Source organism: Athene cunicularia (assembly GCF_003259725.1).
Source record: "Athene cunicularia isolate RWA chromosome 2 unlocalized genomic scaffold, athCun1 chr2_part1, whole genome shotgun sequence".
NCBI classification, from domain to species: domain Eukaryota; kingdom Metazoa; phylum Chordata; class Aves; order Strigiformes; family Strigidae; genus Athene; species Athene cunicularia.
Genome location: NW_020799095.1, coordinates 23,831,975 through 23,848,277, shown reverse-complemented (window position 1 = coordinate 23,848,277; position 16,303 = coordinate 23,831,975). Strand labels below are relative to the sequence as shown.

Genomic DNA, 16,303 nt, shown 5'->3' with positions numbered 1-16,303 from the left:
GAAAGAAACCAATTTTATTTTGACAGATGGATTGATGACAATATTACTGCTTCTACAGTGTTAGGTAATTTTTAATGTCCATTTAGGAAAATGATAACATATTAAGAAGTCTGGAGGAATTATAAAAAATTTAATTATTCACCAGCTCTGTGATATCAGTGGGCTGTGTGTTTGTACATTAATGTAATTGCTTAAAAGTAGCTTTACTGGCATGTATTCAAGATTGTGTTATTAGAACTTAAAAAATGAGTTTCTGGAATACTACTTGAAGCTGATACCATTTTATAAAGAAAATGGAGTTACCTTGTATGTGAGCTGTACGATCTTTTATATACACCTCATGAAACTTGTGAATGCACTTCTGCACATTACTTGTCCTTTGATTCTGGAATACTTTTATAATGAAAAGAAACATTCTGGCTTCTTATTTTAATTCTTATTGATGAGCCTTATTCTGTAATGGAAGACTATATTTCTTGAATGGTTCCTACAGTGTTAGTGCTTATTTCCTGAATGTAGTTTTAGTCTTATGCAGACCTCTGTTTGTGTCACAAGGGGAGTTAGAGCATTGTTGCTATTTTATTACAGTCAGTGGGTAATGAACCAAAGTAACAAATCATGTTGCCATTTAATTGCAGAATACAATAATTTAACTGTTCTGCAAGCACAGATGTTGACTTGATCATTGTATTTGACAAATAGCTGAATTTAATCTTTTAGGAAAGTCTCTACTGTGTTTTAATTGTTGACAACACAATCATATTTTTCTCATATTGAAAAACAGATGAATGTTCAAAATGTGGAATATGCAGAGTTGCAGTTTTGTGGTGATAAGCTTTTTAACATTTTTCTTTTTGTCATTTGCAAAATTTAAATCACAAGTTTCTAAATCACTTTAAAAGTACTATTTTCCTAAATTTGTGGTGATTAAGCATGCATAGACACCTTAATCATAAAGAATGCAGTGGATATACCAAAGAAGAATGGAGAAACTGAATGACTGAGTTTAGCCATAATTTACAATCAGATAAAAATGAGAATGCTTAAAAAAACCCCAATATATGTCATCAGTCACCAATGTGGTGTTTCAAAACTGTCAATCTGTGCTCTGCAAACTGTACTTTGGTTCTGAAGTTATAGGAGGTCTTTTAAGCTCAGTCCTACACCCCCTAAAGAATGCAAATAGGATTTTTTATTTCATGTGTATATTCTATTTTAGTTGATTTGGATGCTGAATGAAAAGTGGAAGAGCGGAGTGCATATTTGTTGACAGGCATAATCTACCTGTAAAAAAATCCATAAAGGCACCCCCCATGCCCCCCAATGATGTTAATTTTCGGAGTAGGGAGGAGGAAGAAGAATATCCCCAGATAAGCCTTCATGTGCTCACAAATTCCTTAGCTTGTTGTATTTAACTTGAAATATATTTCTTTAGTTAAAAAAAAATTGAGTTATTCCTCAGTCTTTGTTGATTGCTTTAAGTCTTCTTTTCTTTCCTTCTTAATGGATAGCCTGAAAGAACACCAAGGATATAGTAAAACAGCCTTTTTTCTTCTTGTTTTTCACTTGTAATCTAAGACAGCCAAATAAAATTGATAACTCCTTAGAATTAGGAACACTTTAAAATGTAAATTTTGCACTAAATATTATTAAAAAAAAAAAATGTAAGCTTTCTTGGGACTCTCAGTGTCATTCCTCTGAATGTATGTGTCTGTTTCCTGCTGAAATCATAGCTGACGGCTGTCTACTTCTACAATTGTCTTTCTTATGTTGCTCTTCCATTTTTTTGTGCGTGTAGGTTGCTATGGTGTTGATGGAGAGAGCGACTCTATCATGAGCTCAGCTTCAGAAAATTCCACAGAACCTTGGTTTTGTGATGCATGCAAATGTGGTGTCACACCTAGTTGTGAACTGTGTCCTAACCAGGATGGGATCTTCAAAGAGACTGATGCAGGCAGGTAAGACTGAAGAAGAGGTGTTTTGAATTTGATGTCATCTTACATTTAACAGACTGAGTTTTGCCCTAGTCTGTTCCTACAGAAGACTGTCATAAATTAAACTTTGTTGTTGATAACCTCTTTCTCTCACCTCACTTTTGGGTGCTCTTTGGTTAATATTTATACCCATTATAACATTTGGAAGTTGTTGTCTAAAGTTGAATTGGAGCATGAAGATCTATGTGAGCAAAAGATGTACCTAGATGAAATAAAGATCATCATTTACTTCAAAGATTGATAAATCCTGTTCTTCAGTATGAAGTCACCATGTATTGATACATAGAGAGAGAGAGAGGTGTCTTTCTGGATATAATAGAAGACCTTTCTTTGTTCCCTTGAAATATTGTGTGATGCATTTTTTTGACAAAAAAATACTGATGAAGGTGATGGGAGTCTTTTTTATCAGAGATGCAGTTTACATTTAAACAAAAAGGTTTCCTGTGTAGAGGAAGTTAATATCCCATAAACTCTTGCTCAGTATTCAGGCACCTGTAAGGTTAATGACATGAAAGGCTTCTCTCACTTACCAATGGCTTGAACTATTGACATCAAGGTCCTGGGGATCAGGCACTTAGAGAAAAATTGTGTAGTTGTTTTAGTTTTTTTCAAGCTTGGATGTTGCAGTGAGTTAATAATAATTAATAATCCCACAAAAAAGTATGATGAAGTCTGCAGCAGAGGGAGAAAACACCTTCTAGACTTGTTGTCATATTAGACTGGGAGAAATATGTGGCCTCTGGAAAAATCGAAGTATGCACTCTATTTCAAGGAAGGAAATGTAGACTTTATCCTTTTGTAGTATTCTGCTTCATGCAGGGTAATGCCACTGCAACCTTGTACAGACTGCTCGAGTCTACTGACTTTCAAGTATGATGGAAGTGGGAGGAGAATTTCATATTTCTTGTTAGGAGAGCTAAGGACCGAGTGTCGCTAATGTCAGGTAGTGGAAAAAAGTAACAAAATTATTCTGAAGTTGTGCTGAAGGTATTCAAACAGCCCTAGTATATTATGATTATTTTGAATAATGAAAATTATATTCTTGATTTTTGAGAATATGCTTGATTTCTGATAATTTCCAGCCAGAGATGGGCTTTTTAGGATGGAGTTCAGGTCTAATTTGATAAGAAGCAGATTAATTTTCATGTGGTGTTTTCCATTCCTGTCACAGTTAGAAAATAAGGATATTAACGGTAATGGAGAGAGCAAGATTATCATTGATGTCTGATTTATGGCTGGTGTTACTGTTTTTTTCAGTGGATGGTTGGTAGTGTGGGTTGATTTGGTTTTGGTTGGGTGTTTTTTTGTTGTTTTTTTTGTTGTTTTATTTTTAACATGACAATTAAGTTCTTTTTATATAAATTGCAGGTGTGTGGTAATATAGAAAGCTTTCAGATGCTGGGCTTGTCATAAGATTTTAATTGATCATGAATCAATGGGAAGGCAATAATTAGTTGGTAAGGCTGCTCAGAGGAAAGAGAAGCTTTCTTAATCTTGTTTGAATGTATGTGTTTGAGATCTAGCAATATAAAAGTCTGCACGCATATTTTACCGATGGCAATGGGTGATTTGGAAAGAATCCTGTTAATTTGTATTATTTAAATAATACAACTATGTAATTTAGTTAATTTATTAATAGTAAAATATTAAACCATATAAACATATTGTACTAAATATTAGTACGAATACTTTAAAATTTAGAAATGTCAATATTTATTACTGTAAAACCTTTTGTGTTTTTTAATATGAATTCATAAACACATTGCCATTTACACTTAGCTATAGATTGTAGAACAATATCTTTTGTACTGGCAAATTGGAAAATATAACTGTGTCCTTGCTCTTTCTTCACCCACTGGTTTGTAGTGGTCTTCATGTTTTTTTTCTACTCACTGGCGAGTTCCCTAGTTAGATTTGCAGTAAAAGTTTAATATTGCCATCTGTGTTAGTAAGTGTTCATATATGCTAGCACCTAAGTGATATAGCTGTCTTGTGTACATAAGCATATCTGTATCTGTCTTTTTTTTTTACCCCCTCTTTTCCTTCCAGTTCTTTGGTGTTCACTGTAAACTTTTTTTACTTTCTGTTCTTACACAGACTTTACTGTTGCTAATACTGTAATCTGGTCCTGCCATCACTGAAAGCTCATCAGAGCTCAGGATGATGTTTTGGAAAGCTTTTTTAACATATTGTGATGTCTGCTTTCAGAAAAGTAAGGTATTAAAATGGCATAAGGTGACTCATGTTTTCTGGACTAAATTATACATGTCCTTGCATTTCTCCTTTAGTTTGTATTTTTTCCTGATAGCAAAACCAATTTGAGTTTGTGTTGGGAATAAAGAGATAATGAAGGGTATTCATAACACTGACCATTGAATGCAGATGCTAGAAATAACCTTTGGAGTCATCTGCCTTTCTCCACAGAATATACATTGAGTTCAACTTCTCAATTTGTAGCTGAGATATATTTTAAAGACATATGTACATCATGTAAAAGAAATATTTTTTTTCCCTTCATGTGTTCCACATGCATCTTACAAAGGGGAAACAGTGAAAGCAGGAGAACATACTGTGCTATTCATAAAAGAAAGAAAAGTTATGCAAGTGAGTCAGGATTTGTAGCGAATAATTTTGACCCAGTTGTGCTTCTTTTTAAATACTTCTGGGGGTCAGATCCTCAGTTTCTAGTCTATCTTAAGTTCAGCAACATCTGCATCTCCCTTATAAAGCTGTTCCACAGTTAAACAAGTGGTGTTTTTCAATTTTGTTTTCTATTTTAATAATAATACTGCTATATAGAAAAAATGGGTTTAAAGACTAAAGTCAGTTGTCTAACAAAATATGAGAATCAGTATCACCTGGCAAATTTTATTTCAACCTTCTAATTCCTGTGTTCTGCAAGACAGTTTAAGCAGTGTATATGTAATTTTCCAAATAACCGTAATAGAAACTACAGTCAGCATTTTAAAAATTGCCTAAATTTCTTCTTGCTTGGTGTGGTGGTATGCTTTTGGTTAATGTGGAAGTGTTCTGTCTGTGACACAGGTTTTCCCTGCAGAAGCACATGCATGCTTTGCTGATTGTGGGCATTAAGGCAATAATTTACTATCGTCATTGCTGTATTTTGACTGGCTGGATAATGGAATGCAGCTATCCTTGAATCCGTACAGATTTATTCTTCTAGATTAACTGATTTTAGGTACTAGAAAAAACACATACTACCATGTGAAAATTTCTGTGCTCTCTTACTTTCTATCATTTCTTTACTAACTGGAATTCTCAAAAGTAATGGGTCTCTGTGGGCTAAGGGTAAGGTCTTGGGGCAGGCAATGTCCATTGTGTTTTCATTGTTACTTGGTAAATTCAGTTCTTTTCTTGAAATACTAGCAGAGAGAGACTACTGAATAACATAATCCCTTAACTCACCACTGATCTCTATCTCCTTACCACCTTTTAAAAACAAATTCTTCATATACATCGTTGCTGGAAATTATTCAAAGCAAACCTATTCAGTTTTTCTTCATAGTCAAGTTGCAATAATTTCCATGTTCCTATGTGAAAGGTGAATCATTAGAATAATAAGGTGCTTAATTTCTTAGCAGAAGCCTTTTCACATTAACCCCTCAGTTTTACAAGCATGAATGTGAATTTATGAAATTTTACTTCTCAAAATGCTATTATCCAAGAATATGAATTCTGTTGTTGTTTCAATATGGAATTCTTCTTCCTCCCTAATCAACATCTGTCATCATTGCTCCGAGCTAAATGGATGCTGAAGTAACAAGGAAGATTATTATTCTTTGATTACCCAATTTGTCTTAATTACAGTCTTCTAAAACATGTGCAGCTAAACAAATGAGTAGGAAAATATTTAGAACTGGTATTAAAAGCCACTGAAATTGCTTCAGCTGTGAACTTGACTGACTTACGTATGTTTTTTAATAAAGGTTCAGGTCTGAGTTCGCACATAGGTGGTTAAAGAAATGAGGCACTTTTGTGCCAATCACACTGAAATGGCAGTTTAAATCTGTAATACTGTAATACTTGGTGACATGTACTAAAACATTTTGAGAAGGTCAGTATGAAGCAAGCAGCCAGCTGTTGGGTTTATCATAGATAAACTCCTACAGAGTGCAGCAGCATTTAATACACCAGTGGAGCATGAAAAAACTGCGCAAATTAAATTGAGAAGCAGCTGCTTGTAGAAGATGTGTATCTTCATATTGAACTTTGGAGGATACATTTAGGAGGTTGTATTAAAACTAACTATCAAAAATCTCCAAACAGAACCTTGGATTTTTGTTAAGAAAAGTAATTGTGGAGATATGTAACTTCTGTTTATACACACTTATTCTGTATAACACATCTTAAATCAATGAAAGAGTGTAGAAAAGAAGATCCACAGAATTCAGACAAACAAGAATTCTGTTTATCTCAGCGTTACAGATCTCGTTCTCTGTGTGGTGTTTTGCTTTTTTTTTTTTTTTTTTTTATGCTCACTTAAATGAGGTATGTATTTTAGTAAATGCATAGTATTTACCAAACTATACATTTATGCACACTTGTGTACTTTTTTTATAGAAGATTATTTGATAAAGGTGTGGTGGTGATTTAGGCCAAACTATTGCCAGTTCTGCATACAGTGTGGAAGGACAGAGATGATACCAGGTGCTCCATTCTCCCACACACAATTATCTTGTGCCTCCATTGCTTTTGTGGTGACTCCAACAGAAGATTGCATGCAACATTGTATTCAATTAGAGGGTTGTACTGGCATGCTAGAGTGTTACTGTATTAAAACCAGTGATGAACTTTGCTCCCTAGCTGAACAGCAAGAGTTTAGCAGAACACTTGAGTATCTCAGCTTGTAGCTGCCATATTTGTACTATGTTATTTAAATTCAAGGTTGTAACTCACCTTTTAAAGTTAAAATTTTCTTTGAGTCTTCCAGTAGTTAAAGTGCTGTGACCAAACTATTTTGTGGATGTGGAGAATCCTAGTAAAATCTGTAAAGACAAAGCAAGACAGTTGTTGCATGTAAGTGTGTGTATTTGTGATATATGTTTTATATATATATATATATATATATATATATATATATATATATATATAAAAACATATTGTTATATATGGTATATATATATAACATATATTGTATATAACATTCTATAAAAATAATATATAATATATAATAAGAATAAATTATATATTATATGTATTATATGTTATTCTTATTAAGTTTTCATGTTTTAAAGGAAATTTACCACTTAGCATCTCAAACGTGAGCGATTTAGCGATAGAATAAAAATGTGTTATCAAATGCACAGGTGAAAAGAGTCTTGTCACATATGACACTATGGATCAGTCAGTGTTGTGAATTACGTTAGATTTACTGAGAAATTTCTTACAGAGTGAAGTGACTTAATGGCTTCTAAGTGTTACTGGGATTTTTCTGTTATCCAGTCATTATCATGGACTATTTCTGGGGAAAATAAACAGTCTACCAATTTTGTACATTGGAAGATCATTATTTTCTTTTGTAAAGAGTTGAATGTATATGTATTTTTGAGCTTGCTACTGAACCTTTCATATCTTGCTTTTTTTGAATTTCTGTTTGGACGTGAGAGCCATATATAATATAACATGAAATGTATTAATTCTTAATGTGATAAATTTCAGTATTGTAGTCTAAGGACCACTGATGAGAAGTGTGCTGATTTGAGAAACATTGGAAATCAGGGTTACATGTAGCTCCTAGCTAGTATAACTATCAGCTTCAGTTATTTCTTTTGTGTAGATGGCCAGTTAGTAACAGCTTAATAAACATGCTCTTTAAGTGCAGCTAAACCCAGGATCTTATTGTTCTGGTCCCAACTGAAATTTTAATTGACACACAAAATGAAGAGGAGGGAGAAGAGATAGGCTAAACAGTGGTAGAAAATTGGAAAAGAGCACAGCAGCATGGATGCAGGGCTAAGTAGGTAGTAACAAGATTTAAGTAGGTGGTAACAGGTCTGTGCTGAACCCCTGGTGTTTAAGGAGATTGAAAAATTACAGTACAGGGGTAATGAAAAAGACAAGAGAAGTGTTTTTGGCATCAGTATGAGTCTTCTTGAATACAGGGAGTAGATTGTATGATTCTGTTAGAACAGAACCGAAGTTCTCGTCTTCACTAGAGATATATTTACTGTTAAACAATAATGATTGGGAATGTCATAAAGTGCTGAATTAATGTACTTGCTAAGGGTCAAACACAGGATATTTCAGTTTGATTGCATCCAAAGTAATCTGGGAGCTCCTAGGTTCAAAGCGATGTAGCTACACGGTAGCTACACACCTCTTCAATTGAATATTTTAAGATAACAAAGTAGCAATCTTGACCTCCTACCTAGTGATTTAGCAAGGTGTAGGAAATAGTTTCTGGAATTTTGCTAAAACAGATTATTTTGGGGAGGAACACTTTCTTTTTTGAAGTAGCTTGTTGATTTGAGTCATGCATGCTGTGTAGAACAGATTTTGGGTTTGTCACTAATGGTTTGTGACAATGAGAGTTGGATCTTTTAAAAACTGTTCATTATGTAGGAAGAAGAAAATGTGCCTTCTGCTGCAAGGCTGTCTTTTGGTAGTTGAGAGTTTCAGGAGGTGGTTATGTCTGTCAAAGACAGGCTTGAGGCTGAAGCCTTTACCATTGTGTTGTATTTAATTACTAGACACTGAGGTCCAGATTCATGCTGTCTCATTTTATGCCTCTCAGGGCTGAAGATTTGGACCTATTACCCTTCTGTTTGTTTATGGCCAGTGGAGTACAGCTTAAGTAACAGTCTGTTTATCTGAGTCTTAGGTAGGCATTTCTGTAATAAAACTCAGGTGTGTTTATAACAGAATGAAGCTCATGCTTAGAACTTGTTAGTTTTGGTGACAGTAACAGTTGTAACAATGCAAAGTCTGACTGATGCGGTGTTGTAGGTACTTCATAGCTCAGTGTTGCTGTGACTACCAGCGTAATTTTGTTTTTCCCCTTCCCACCCTTTGCCCCATCATGAAAGTATCTGTCTGCTTTAGCTTTATAGTATCAAAATCTTCATAGATATTTCATGTTGCATGAAAGACAGTCTGGAGCCCCACGTGAGAGCCATCAGAACAGAAAGGTGATGGTAGCCCAACCCTTGATCCAGACAGACAGAACAATCCCAGTGGCTTTGTAAAGCCTTACTCTCTGGGTCAGTGTGAGAGCTGTATCCAAACACATTTCTTCCAGCATCTGTAACATCAGGCATTTTGAAATACGGAAATGGTGAGTATAATCAAGGATCAAAACGTTGATAACAGTAACCTAATTTTATCTGCTGTTTTAGGTGGGTCCATATTGTTTGTGCCCTCTATGTTCCAGGAGTGGCATTTGGAGATATTGACAAACTGCGGCCAGTAACACTTACAGAAATGAATTACTCAAAGTACGGTGCCAAGGTAAGTTCTAAGAGACATACTGCCAATGAGTAGCTCTTTTTACATTTTTGCATACAATAGAATAACATTCATCTTCCCAACTTTATTTTTCTTGTTTATAACAATTGCAGTGAGGTTCAGCAGTAAAATTGAGATGACGTGGTTGTTACACCATTGCTCTTCTCTCCTTCTTTCTGTTTTCCTTACCAATGTTCTCCATAATTTCTGTCACTGTTTTCCCCCTAATTTTCCTTATTTTCACACGGGTGCTAATTACTTTCTTCTAAAGTCAGTTGGTGGCAGATTGCCAAAATGTGAGTGGAAAGTGAAGAGGATTTATGGGATGCAAAATGGAAAAATGGAGGGTTAGGTTGATTAAGAAAACGACAGATGTAAATTCAGTGAGAATTACTTTAGAGTCTATATAATTATAACCTAGAATTCATTCAAAAAGGTTCTTGCAAAGCAGTATTTAAAAAAACTACACAACAACATGGGGCCCTCAACTTGAACAGAAAAATGGCTCTAAAATTACAATGGTTTTGCATCTAAATGTTTTCAGTTCAGATCGGAAGTGATCATGCACAAACCATACAGAAAACCATTGCAATGGGCAGAGGACAGTACTCAGTAATTTGCTAAATACTGTTTCTATAGCTAGTGGAGACAGCAGGGAGAAGCCTTATCTACCAGGCTAATATGAGGGAAGGTGGTTGTACTCCTCCTGCTCTGATGCTTCATTTGTGCATAGTCAATTTCATTTTCTAGAATATCAGTTTGTCGAGTAGAATACTAAATGACAGTGTATAGTCAATTTTTAAAAATGCATTAAATAGATTTAAAACATTTTGGACTGCCCATGTATAACATAACTGTATCAGGAGCCTGTTCAGCATGGGCCTATGGAGGCATTTAGCATTGTTTAGGATAAATGTTTGTATAAAAAAAGTTGGAGTGAGCTCCCCAAACCCTACAAACTGTTGTTGCAATGAATAAGGCATTTTATTTTTTGATTAACATGAGTGATGTATAGGAGCGGGGCTAAGAATTTGGGCATATTTTCTTACTGTTGAGTAAGGTGAAAACGAACTGTACAGATGTGAGGACTCATTACCCTCTCAGAGTTGTAAATAAACACTGCTGTATCAGATGTGGAAGTCAGAGCTTACTTAGATAAATTTCCCTCTGCAAAACCAGCTTAATATAATACTCTTTTTCACTTCATTTCTTACCTGTTACGTGCTGCTGTTATACACACAGCTAAAGGGTGTCCTTCTACTGTAGTGTATGCACTGTTTTGAGATTCTTCAATCACTTGAGTTTCTTTGCCGTTTCTTTCTTTCTGTTGTTTAACTTTCCACGTAGAGGTATTTTCTGTAGGTGTTACACAGCTTTGCTACAGTGTGTGAGATATTAAGAAATGCATGCCTGTGTAATTTTAGATCATCTTTATACACTGGATAGCAGCACTGTTTAAGCAGCCCATGTCCCCATTTGCTTGTTCCTGCTTATGTGCTCATCACTCTATTTTGCTGGCACGGCTGGTTGGTATGAATTTGTGGTTCATAGGGACTGAGGAATTGATCTGGCTGAAAAATATGTTCAGGTTTTTTTCCCAGGTCACATTAAGGGATGTCAGTTTCCTGCTTGCAAATGGCTGTGCCAGGAATGCATGCAGCTGAAGTCATAGTGCACTAATTAAGTGAATCATAACCTTCTTTACTGATATTTATGATTCTTGAGTATTTCTTTCTGCACTGTCACACGTTTACTCCTTAGTCATTGCTTGTCAAAGGACATCTATGTAATTATATATGGTTTTCAGTCATCCAGACCACTGCTCTTTTGTTTGTCCTCTGAATTTGTTGAACAATTGAACATTTGCTGAGCAGTTACCTTGTTTTATACCATACTTATATAATTAATTGTGTGTTAATTGCTTGGTTGGTATTTAGTTGTTGCTCTCAAGGGAAATACAAGACATGGAAGCTCATATAAAAATTAATCCATCATACTGTTTAGGTTGTTTAAGCACTTTCCCATTGCTTGTTGAAAATGAAATCAATAGTGAGGGTCAGAAAGGGGTGAAGTTTTTAGTGTTGTCATCAGCATACTTGGTTTTTATACCATAAAGGAGTAAGCCTACCCTTTTGGTTTTTATATGTAAGATGTAAATTATTGAATGTTAGGCAAAATGCACCTAAAATATTTACTGTGGCATTTTCTACTCTTCTTTATAAAGGAATGCAGTTTTTGCGAAGATCCTCGTTTTGCCAGAACTGGTGTATGCATTAGTTGTGATGCTGGGATGTGCAGAGCTTATTTTCATGTGACCTGTGCTCAGAAAGAAGGCCTCCTCTCAGAAGCAGCAGCAGAAGAGGTAGCTGTGGAAAGGATAGAATTAAAAAAGAGTTGTATCAAAAGCTTGTGAAGATGACCTGAAATTGTGCTTTTTTTGCTCACTAACCCTGAGGAAAGTTTTTGTAAATTGGTAGCAAGTTGTAGGCCAAGTAAAGGGACTATCCAGGGAGGTGTTTTTGTTAACCAAGTTGCCCAACTCTGAGCACCTTTTGAAATGGCCTGGAAAAAAGGGATGGAGAGGGTTAACACAGAAGTTGGCTTAATCGACTGTCAGTCAATACAGATGTGAATTCTAACTCTTGAACTTCACCTAGGTTGACATACTTACCCAGCTGTTCATGTAGTATAGCAATGTCTCTTTCATACCAAATAGGACTGCCTTGAGAAATTTTTCTTCATGCATGTCTTCCAGTATTTTCTTCACATTGCAATACAGGTATATGACTTTCCTTGTGGTAACATTTAATCTTGGGAATCAGAATGAAATGCAAACATTCATAACCTATTGATAACTTTTTAATATCTGTTCTTACAAGTTTTCTCCCTGTAATATGATTAAAGCAATTTAGATTTGAAGCCCCTTCTTCCAAATTCATTTTTATGGTATAAGTAATTTTGTGTTGCTGAATTTCATCCTGATATGTATCATTTGGATTAAGCCTGTCCTGTGCATAGCTGCACAATTTAACTTCTTATTGCTTTAGGAAGTACCACAGGTAACACACAAACAAGCATTACTAGCATTATTGATGTTGACACTTTAGTTTCTGGAAATAGCAGACCACTAAGTGATTCTTACAGAAATTACAAAATACTTTCTTCTGTGAGACTGATAAATAGGAAGATAGCACAATAGGGACAAAAGATTAGGGACCTGGTTTTGTCCCTAATACATGATGTGTAATGTTGATTCTTCAAACACTCTGGGTGAATTTCTTTTAGGAAAATTCCTTTCCACCTTAAAATTTTGTTACATATTTTCTGTAAACGTAATATTTTAAATCAAGGTCTCACAATCTAATTTTAGGGTGCTGCTAATTTTTGGAAGTTGACACACACTTTGAAAACCTAAATCAAAATAAAGTACGTTTGTAAGGAAAGCCTGTGTAGATTCTGTTGGTATGTGTTTTACAGGTGTAGTAAAGGAAAATTTTATATGCAAATTATTTATCAATATTATTAATACTTTAGGAAGGAAGACTGCTTTAGGTTTTTCTTCTTAGCCTTACAGATTTATGAGGATGTTTTTACAGTTTGAAAATATACTGGCAATAAAATGTACTTTTCAAACCGTATCTCCTCATGGCTCAGATATTTGTAGTATGCTTGCAAGGTTTGCGAGTGCTAAACGTTGCTATAAACTTACAGCCATGATAATGTGCAGATCTGATGGGGTGAAGAATGAAAAACAGGAAAAAAAAAAAATCATCTGAAAGATGATAAATCCCATGGGTATATAGACACCAAAAACATTTGGAAGATGGTTTGAGAAAATATATTGCCTTTTGCAGTATTCAGAATTGCTAATCCCTTCTAAAATACAATGCAAAAGACAGAGTGAAGCAACAGGAAGTTAGCAATACATGTTAAAGGGATTTGTACTTAACAGTTCCTTCAGCTGTTTCTTCGGGGAATGAGAAAATAGTACAGAGATTAAACAGTAGGGTCACACGATGGATACAATGGAAAAAAGGCTTTATGTGGTAAATTATATCAGTATGACAAACCCGATTTAGAAACATATGTATTAGTTGTTTTTAAAAACATGCTGTTTGAACGTGTGAACTGATTGCCAGAATGTTTGTGCTGTTCAGAGCCTTTTGGCATTGTATGTCTTAATTTATTTTTGTTCCTTCTTCTTTGTTTTCTCTGAAACAGGATATAGCTGACCCTTTTTTTGCTTATTGTAAACAGCATGCAGACAGGTTAGACAGAAAATGGAAGCGAAAGAACTACTTGGCATTACAATCTTACTGTAAAATGTCCTTGCAGGAAAGAGAAAAACAGCTCTCGCCAGAAGCTCAGGTATTGTATTCCTTACGCAAATGCATCTGTATTAATCATCCATGTTAAACAAAAAAGAAATTAAGAGGATGGGAAATTGTTGTTGTACTAGGAAATGAAATGTGAAATATGTTGATAAGGCATGGTCATTTAACAAGGCAGTTAAATTATTTGTAGGTTTTGGTCTCTAAGAACAATTCTCAATAATTATCAAATAGGGATATCTGTGCTTGTCTGAATTGAAAATCTTACTTTGTTTGGTTTTGTTGCAGAAGTTGGTAATTTTCATTGTAATTCAGAGATTTTTGTTTAACATTTTCTTCAAGGCTCTTAACAATAAAAGACAGACAGACAAGAAATTAGGCATATTTCTACATCCAAGTTCAGTTGAAGTTCACCTTTTTCTATTAGTAATATCTTGAACTTGGCAGAATAGTTTAGCTTGCCTAAAGTTTTTTTCTTGTTAGATCCTTCTTAGCTTTTTGTGGACCTAAGTAGAATTCTCTGTGCTGGGTTTTTCATAGTAAAGATTTTCTAGGAAAAAAAAAAAAAAGTAGGTAGATAAACTGAGTCTGTGCTGAGTGGGAGTTGAAAATCCTAGGCAATGTCTGTATCCCTGCCTAGTGGTAGATCCATGTAAAACTATCCTTCTGAGGGACCCTGTGTACTGTGATATGTTTTAATGAGTGTACTTTATTTTTTTTTTTTCTGATTCTGAGGAATTTATGGCATACTTTGTTTTCACTGTTTAGGCTGAACTGTATTCTGTAGAAAAATCATACCTGTGTAGAAAAGAAGATTGTTATCTGAATGATCCTGTGTAATTTGTTGTAGAGAGTACAGATGCTGTAAATAACGAAGGCAGTTATGGGAGAGAAATAGCTGCTTTTTTTCTGAAGGGAGAACTATGGTGTAATGATCACAAATCTTTGTATCATCAAACTTTTTATTTAAAAAAAAAAATATACCTTTCTAATTCTTCAGAGATCTTTGAATAGGAGAAGAGAATATTAATTTAAAATTACCCATGCAGTTGAGAAGGAGTTTGCTCATATTCAATCGTGGAAAAATTTTGAATAAAATATTTCTGTGGGGTATTCAGCTTCATGTAGGTGATTTAAAACTGGTTACATAATTCTTCCTGAATACCCTGAGCTCTCAATTATGTAAAATATACCTATGTAGTGGAGATACCATGATAATATGAATACTACCCAACATAATGGTAAGTGCTGGTTGTGCAAAAATTGGTTTAGGTCCAACAGGGCTTATTAGCTCTGTTTTCAGGCATTTGTTACACGGCACTGATAATTCTTATCTTCAATGATTCTGTTTGTAATCAGAGATGTTCCTTATATATGCATATATCTATATGCACACTTTTTCGCTTTTGTCTCAGGAGTATCTCATACCATATGGTGGGGCAGTTGGATTAGTTTAGTTTCTTCTTTCTGCAGGCAAGTAAACAACTTCTGATAGTCAGCTGGAGTTTTGCCTCTGAAGGTTTGTATGTTGATGTCATTTTCTGCCAGAATTGCTGCTACATAGAGTTCCTGCAAGACAGTGTTTTCCAACTGTCAGTAACAACTTGATCCTCTGGGGTAGATCTCCCAGATGGAAATAAATATACAGATGTCATCAACAATATATACGATGAGCTTCTCTTGCCTACTTCATTTCTGTTTGGGTTGTGGTTTTGGCACACTGTAATCAGCTAGTTCAACATTTATAAAGAGATATGGTGTTGAGAAAGGAGTTCCTACGAAAGGATGTCAAATATGGCAAAAATGCTTTTCAGCTTTTATTGTTCACGTAGATACCAGTTTAAAGTGTATCTAAATGTATTTTTGATAGGTCAGCCAAGGCTGTTCCCAATAGTGAGTTTTCACAGTCCCATCAAATCACCATTATTAGAAGGGATTGTCTGAAAGCCAGCAGTCATTTGTGTAACTTTCATCAGTGCGGAAATCTCATCAAGAAACCTGTGCATAGCTCTGAAATGTAGTGAAAGGATAATATTATTTGTGTACACGCTCTGAAGTAAAATCAAATGTCTCTATCAGGGGCTGTTTCTTGAGTCGTGGAGTTCCGGAATGAAAATGGCATTGATTAAATTGAGTGACTTTAAAATGAAAATAAAATGCAGATATGTTCCAAAAGGATATAACTCAAAACCAATTTTCAATTGTTCCGTTATGTTTTTAATTTATGAAATTCTTTACTACAGGCTCGAATCAATGCCAGGCTACAGCAGTATCGTGCTAAGGCAGAGCTGGCCCGTACCACCAGGCCTCAGGCTTGGGTTCCCAGGGAGAAGCTACCACGACCACTTACTAGCAGTGCTTCGGCTATACGTAAGCTTATGCGCAAAGCTGAATTAATGGGAATTAGTACAGACATTTTTCCAGTGGATACTTCAGATACAAGTTCCAGTGTTGATGGAAGAAGAAAACATAAACAACCAGCTCTCACTGCTGATTTTGTGAATTATTACCTTG

The 16,303-nt window shown here is 35.0% G+C and overlaps 1 protein-coding gene across 1 annotated transcript in view; it reads left to right on the top strand.

Annotated features, from left to right (window-relative positions):
* The window catches only part of PHF14 (PHD finger protein 14), a 169,356-nt gene that overhangs the window by 25,130 nt on the left and 127,923 nt on the right, over positions 1 to 16,303 (top strand). Inside the window, 5 exon segments of the mRNA XM_026842187.1 lie at positions 1,799 to 1,958; positions 9,350 to 9,461; positions 11,683 to 11,820; positions 13,680 to 13,826; positions 16,033 to 16,303. Coding sequence (XP_026697988.1) covers positions 1,799 to 1,958; positions 9,350 to 9,461; positions 11,683 to 11,820; positions 13,680 to 13,826; positions 16,033 to 16,303 — 828 coding nt within the window.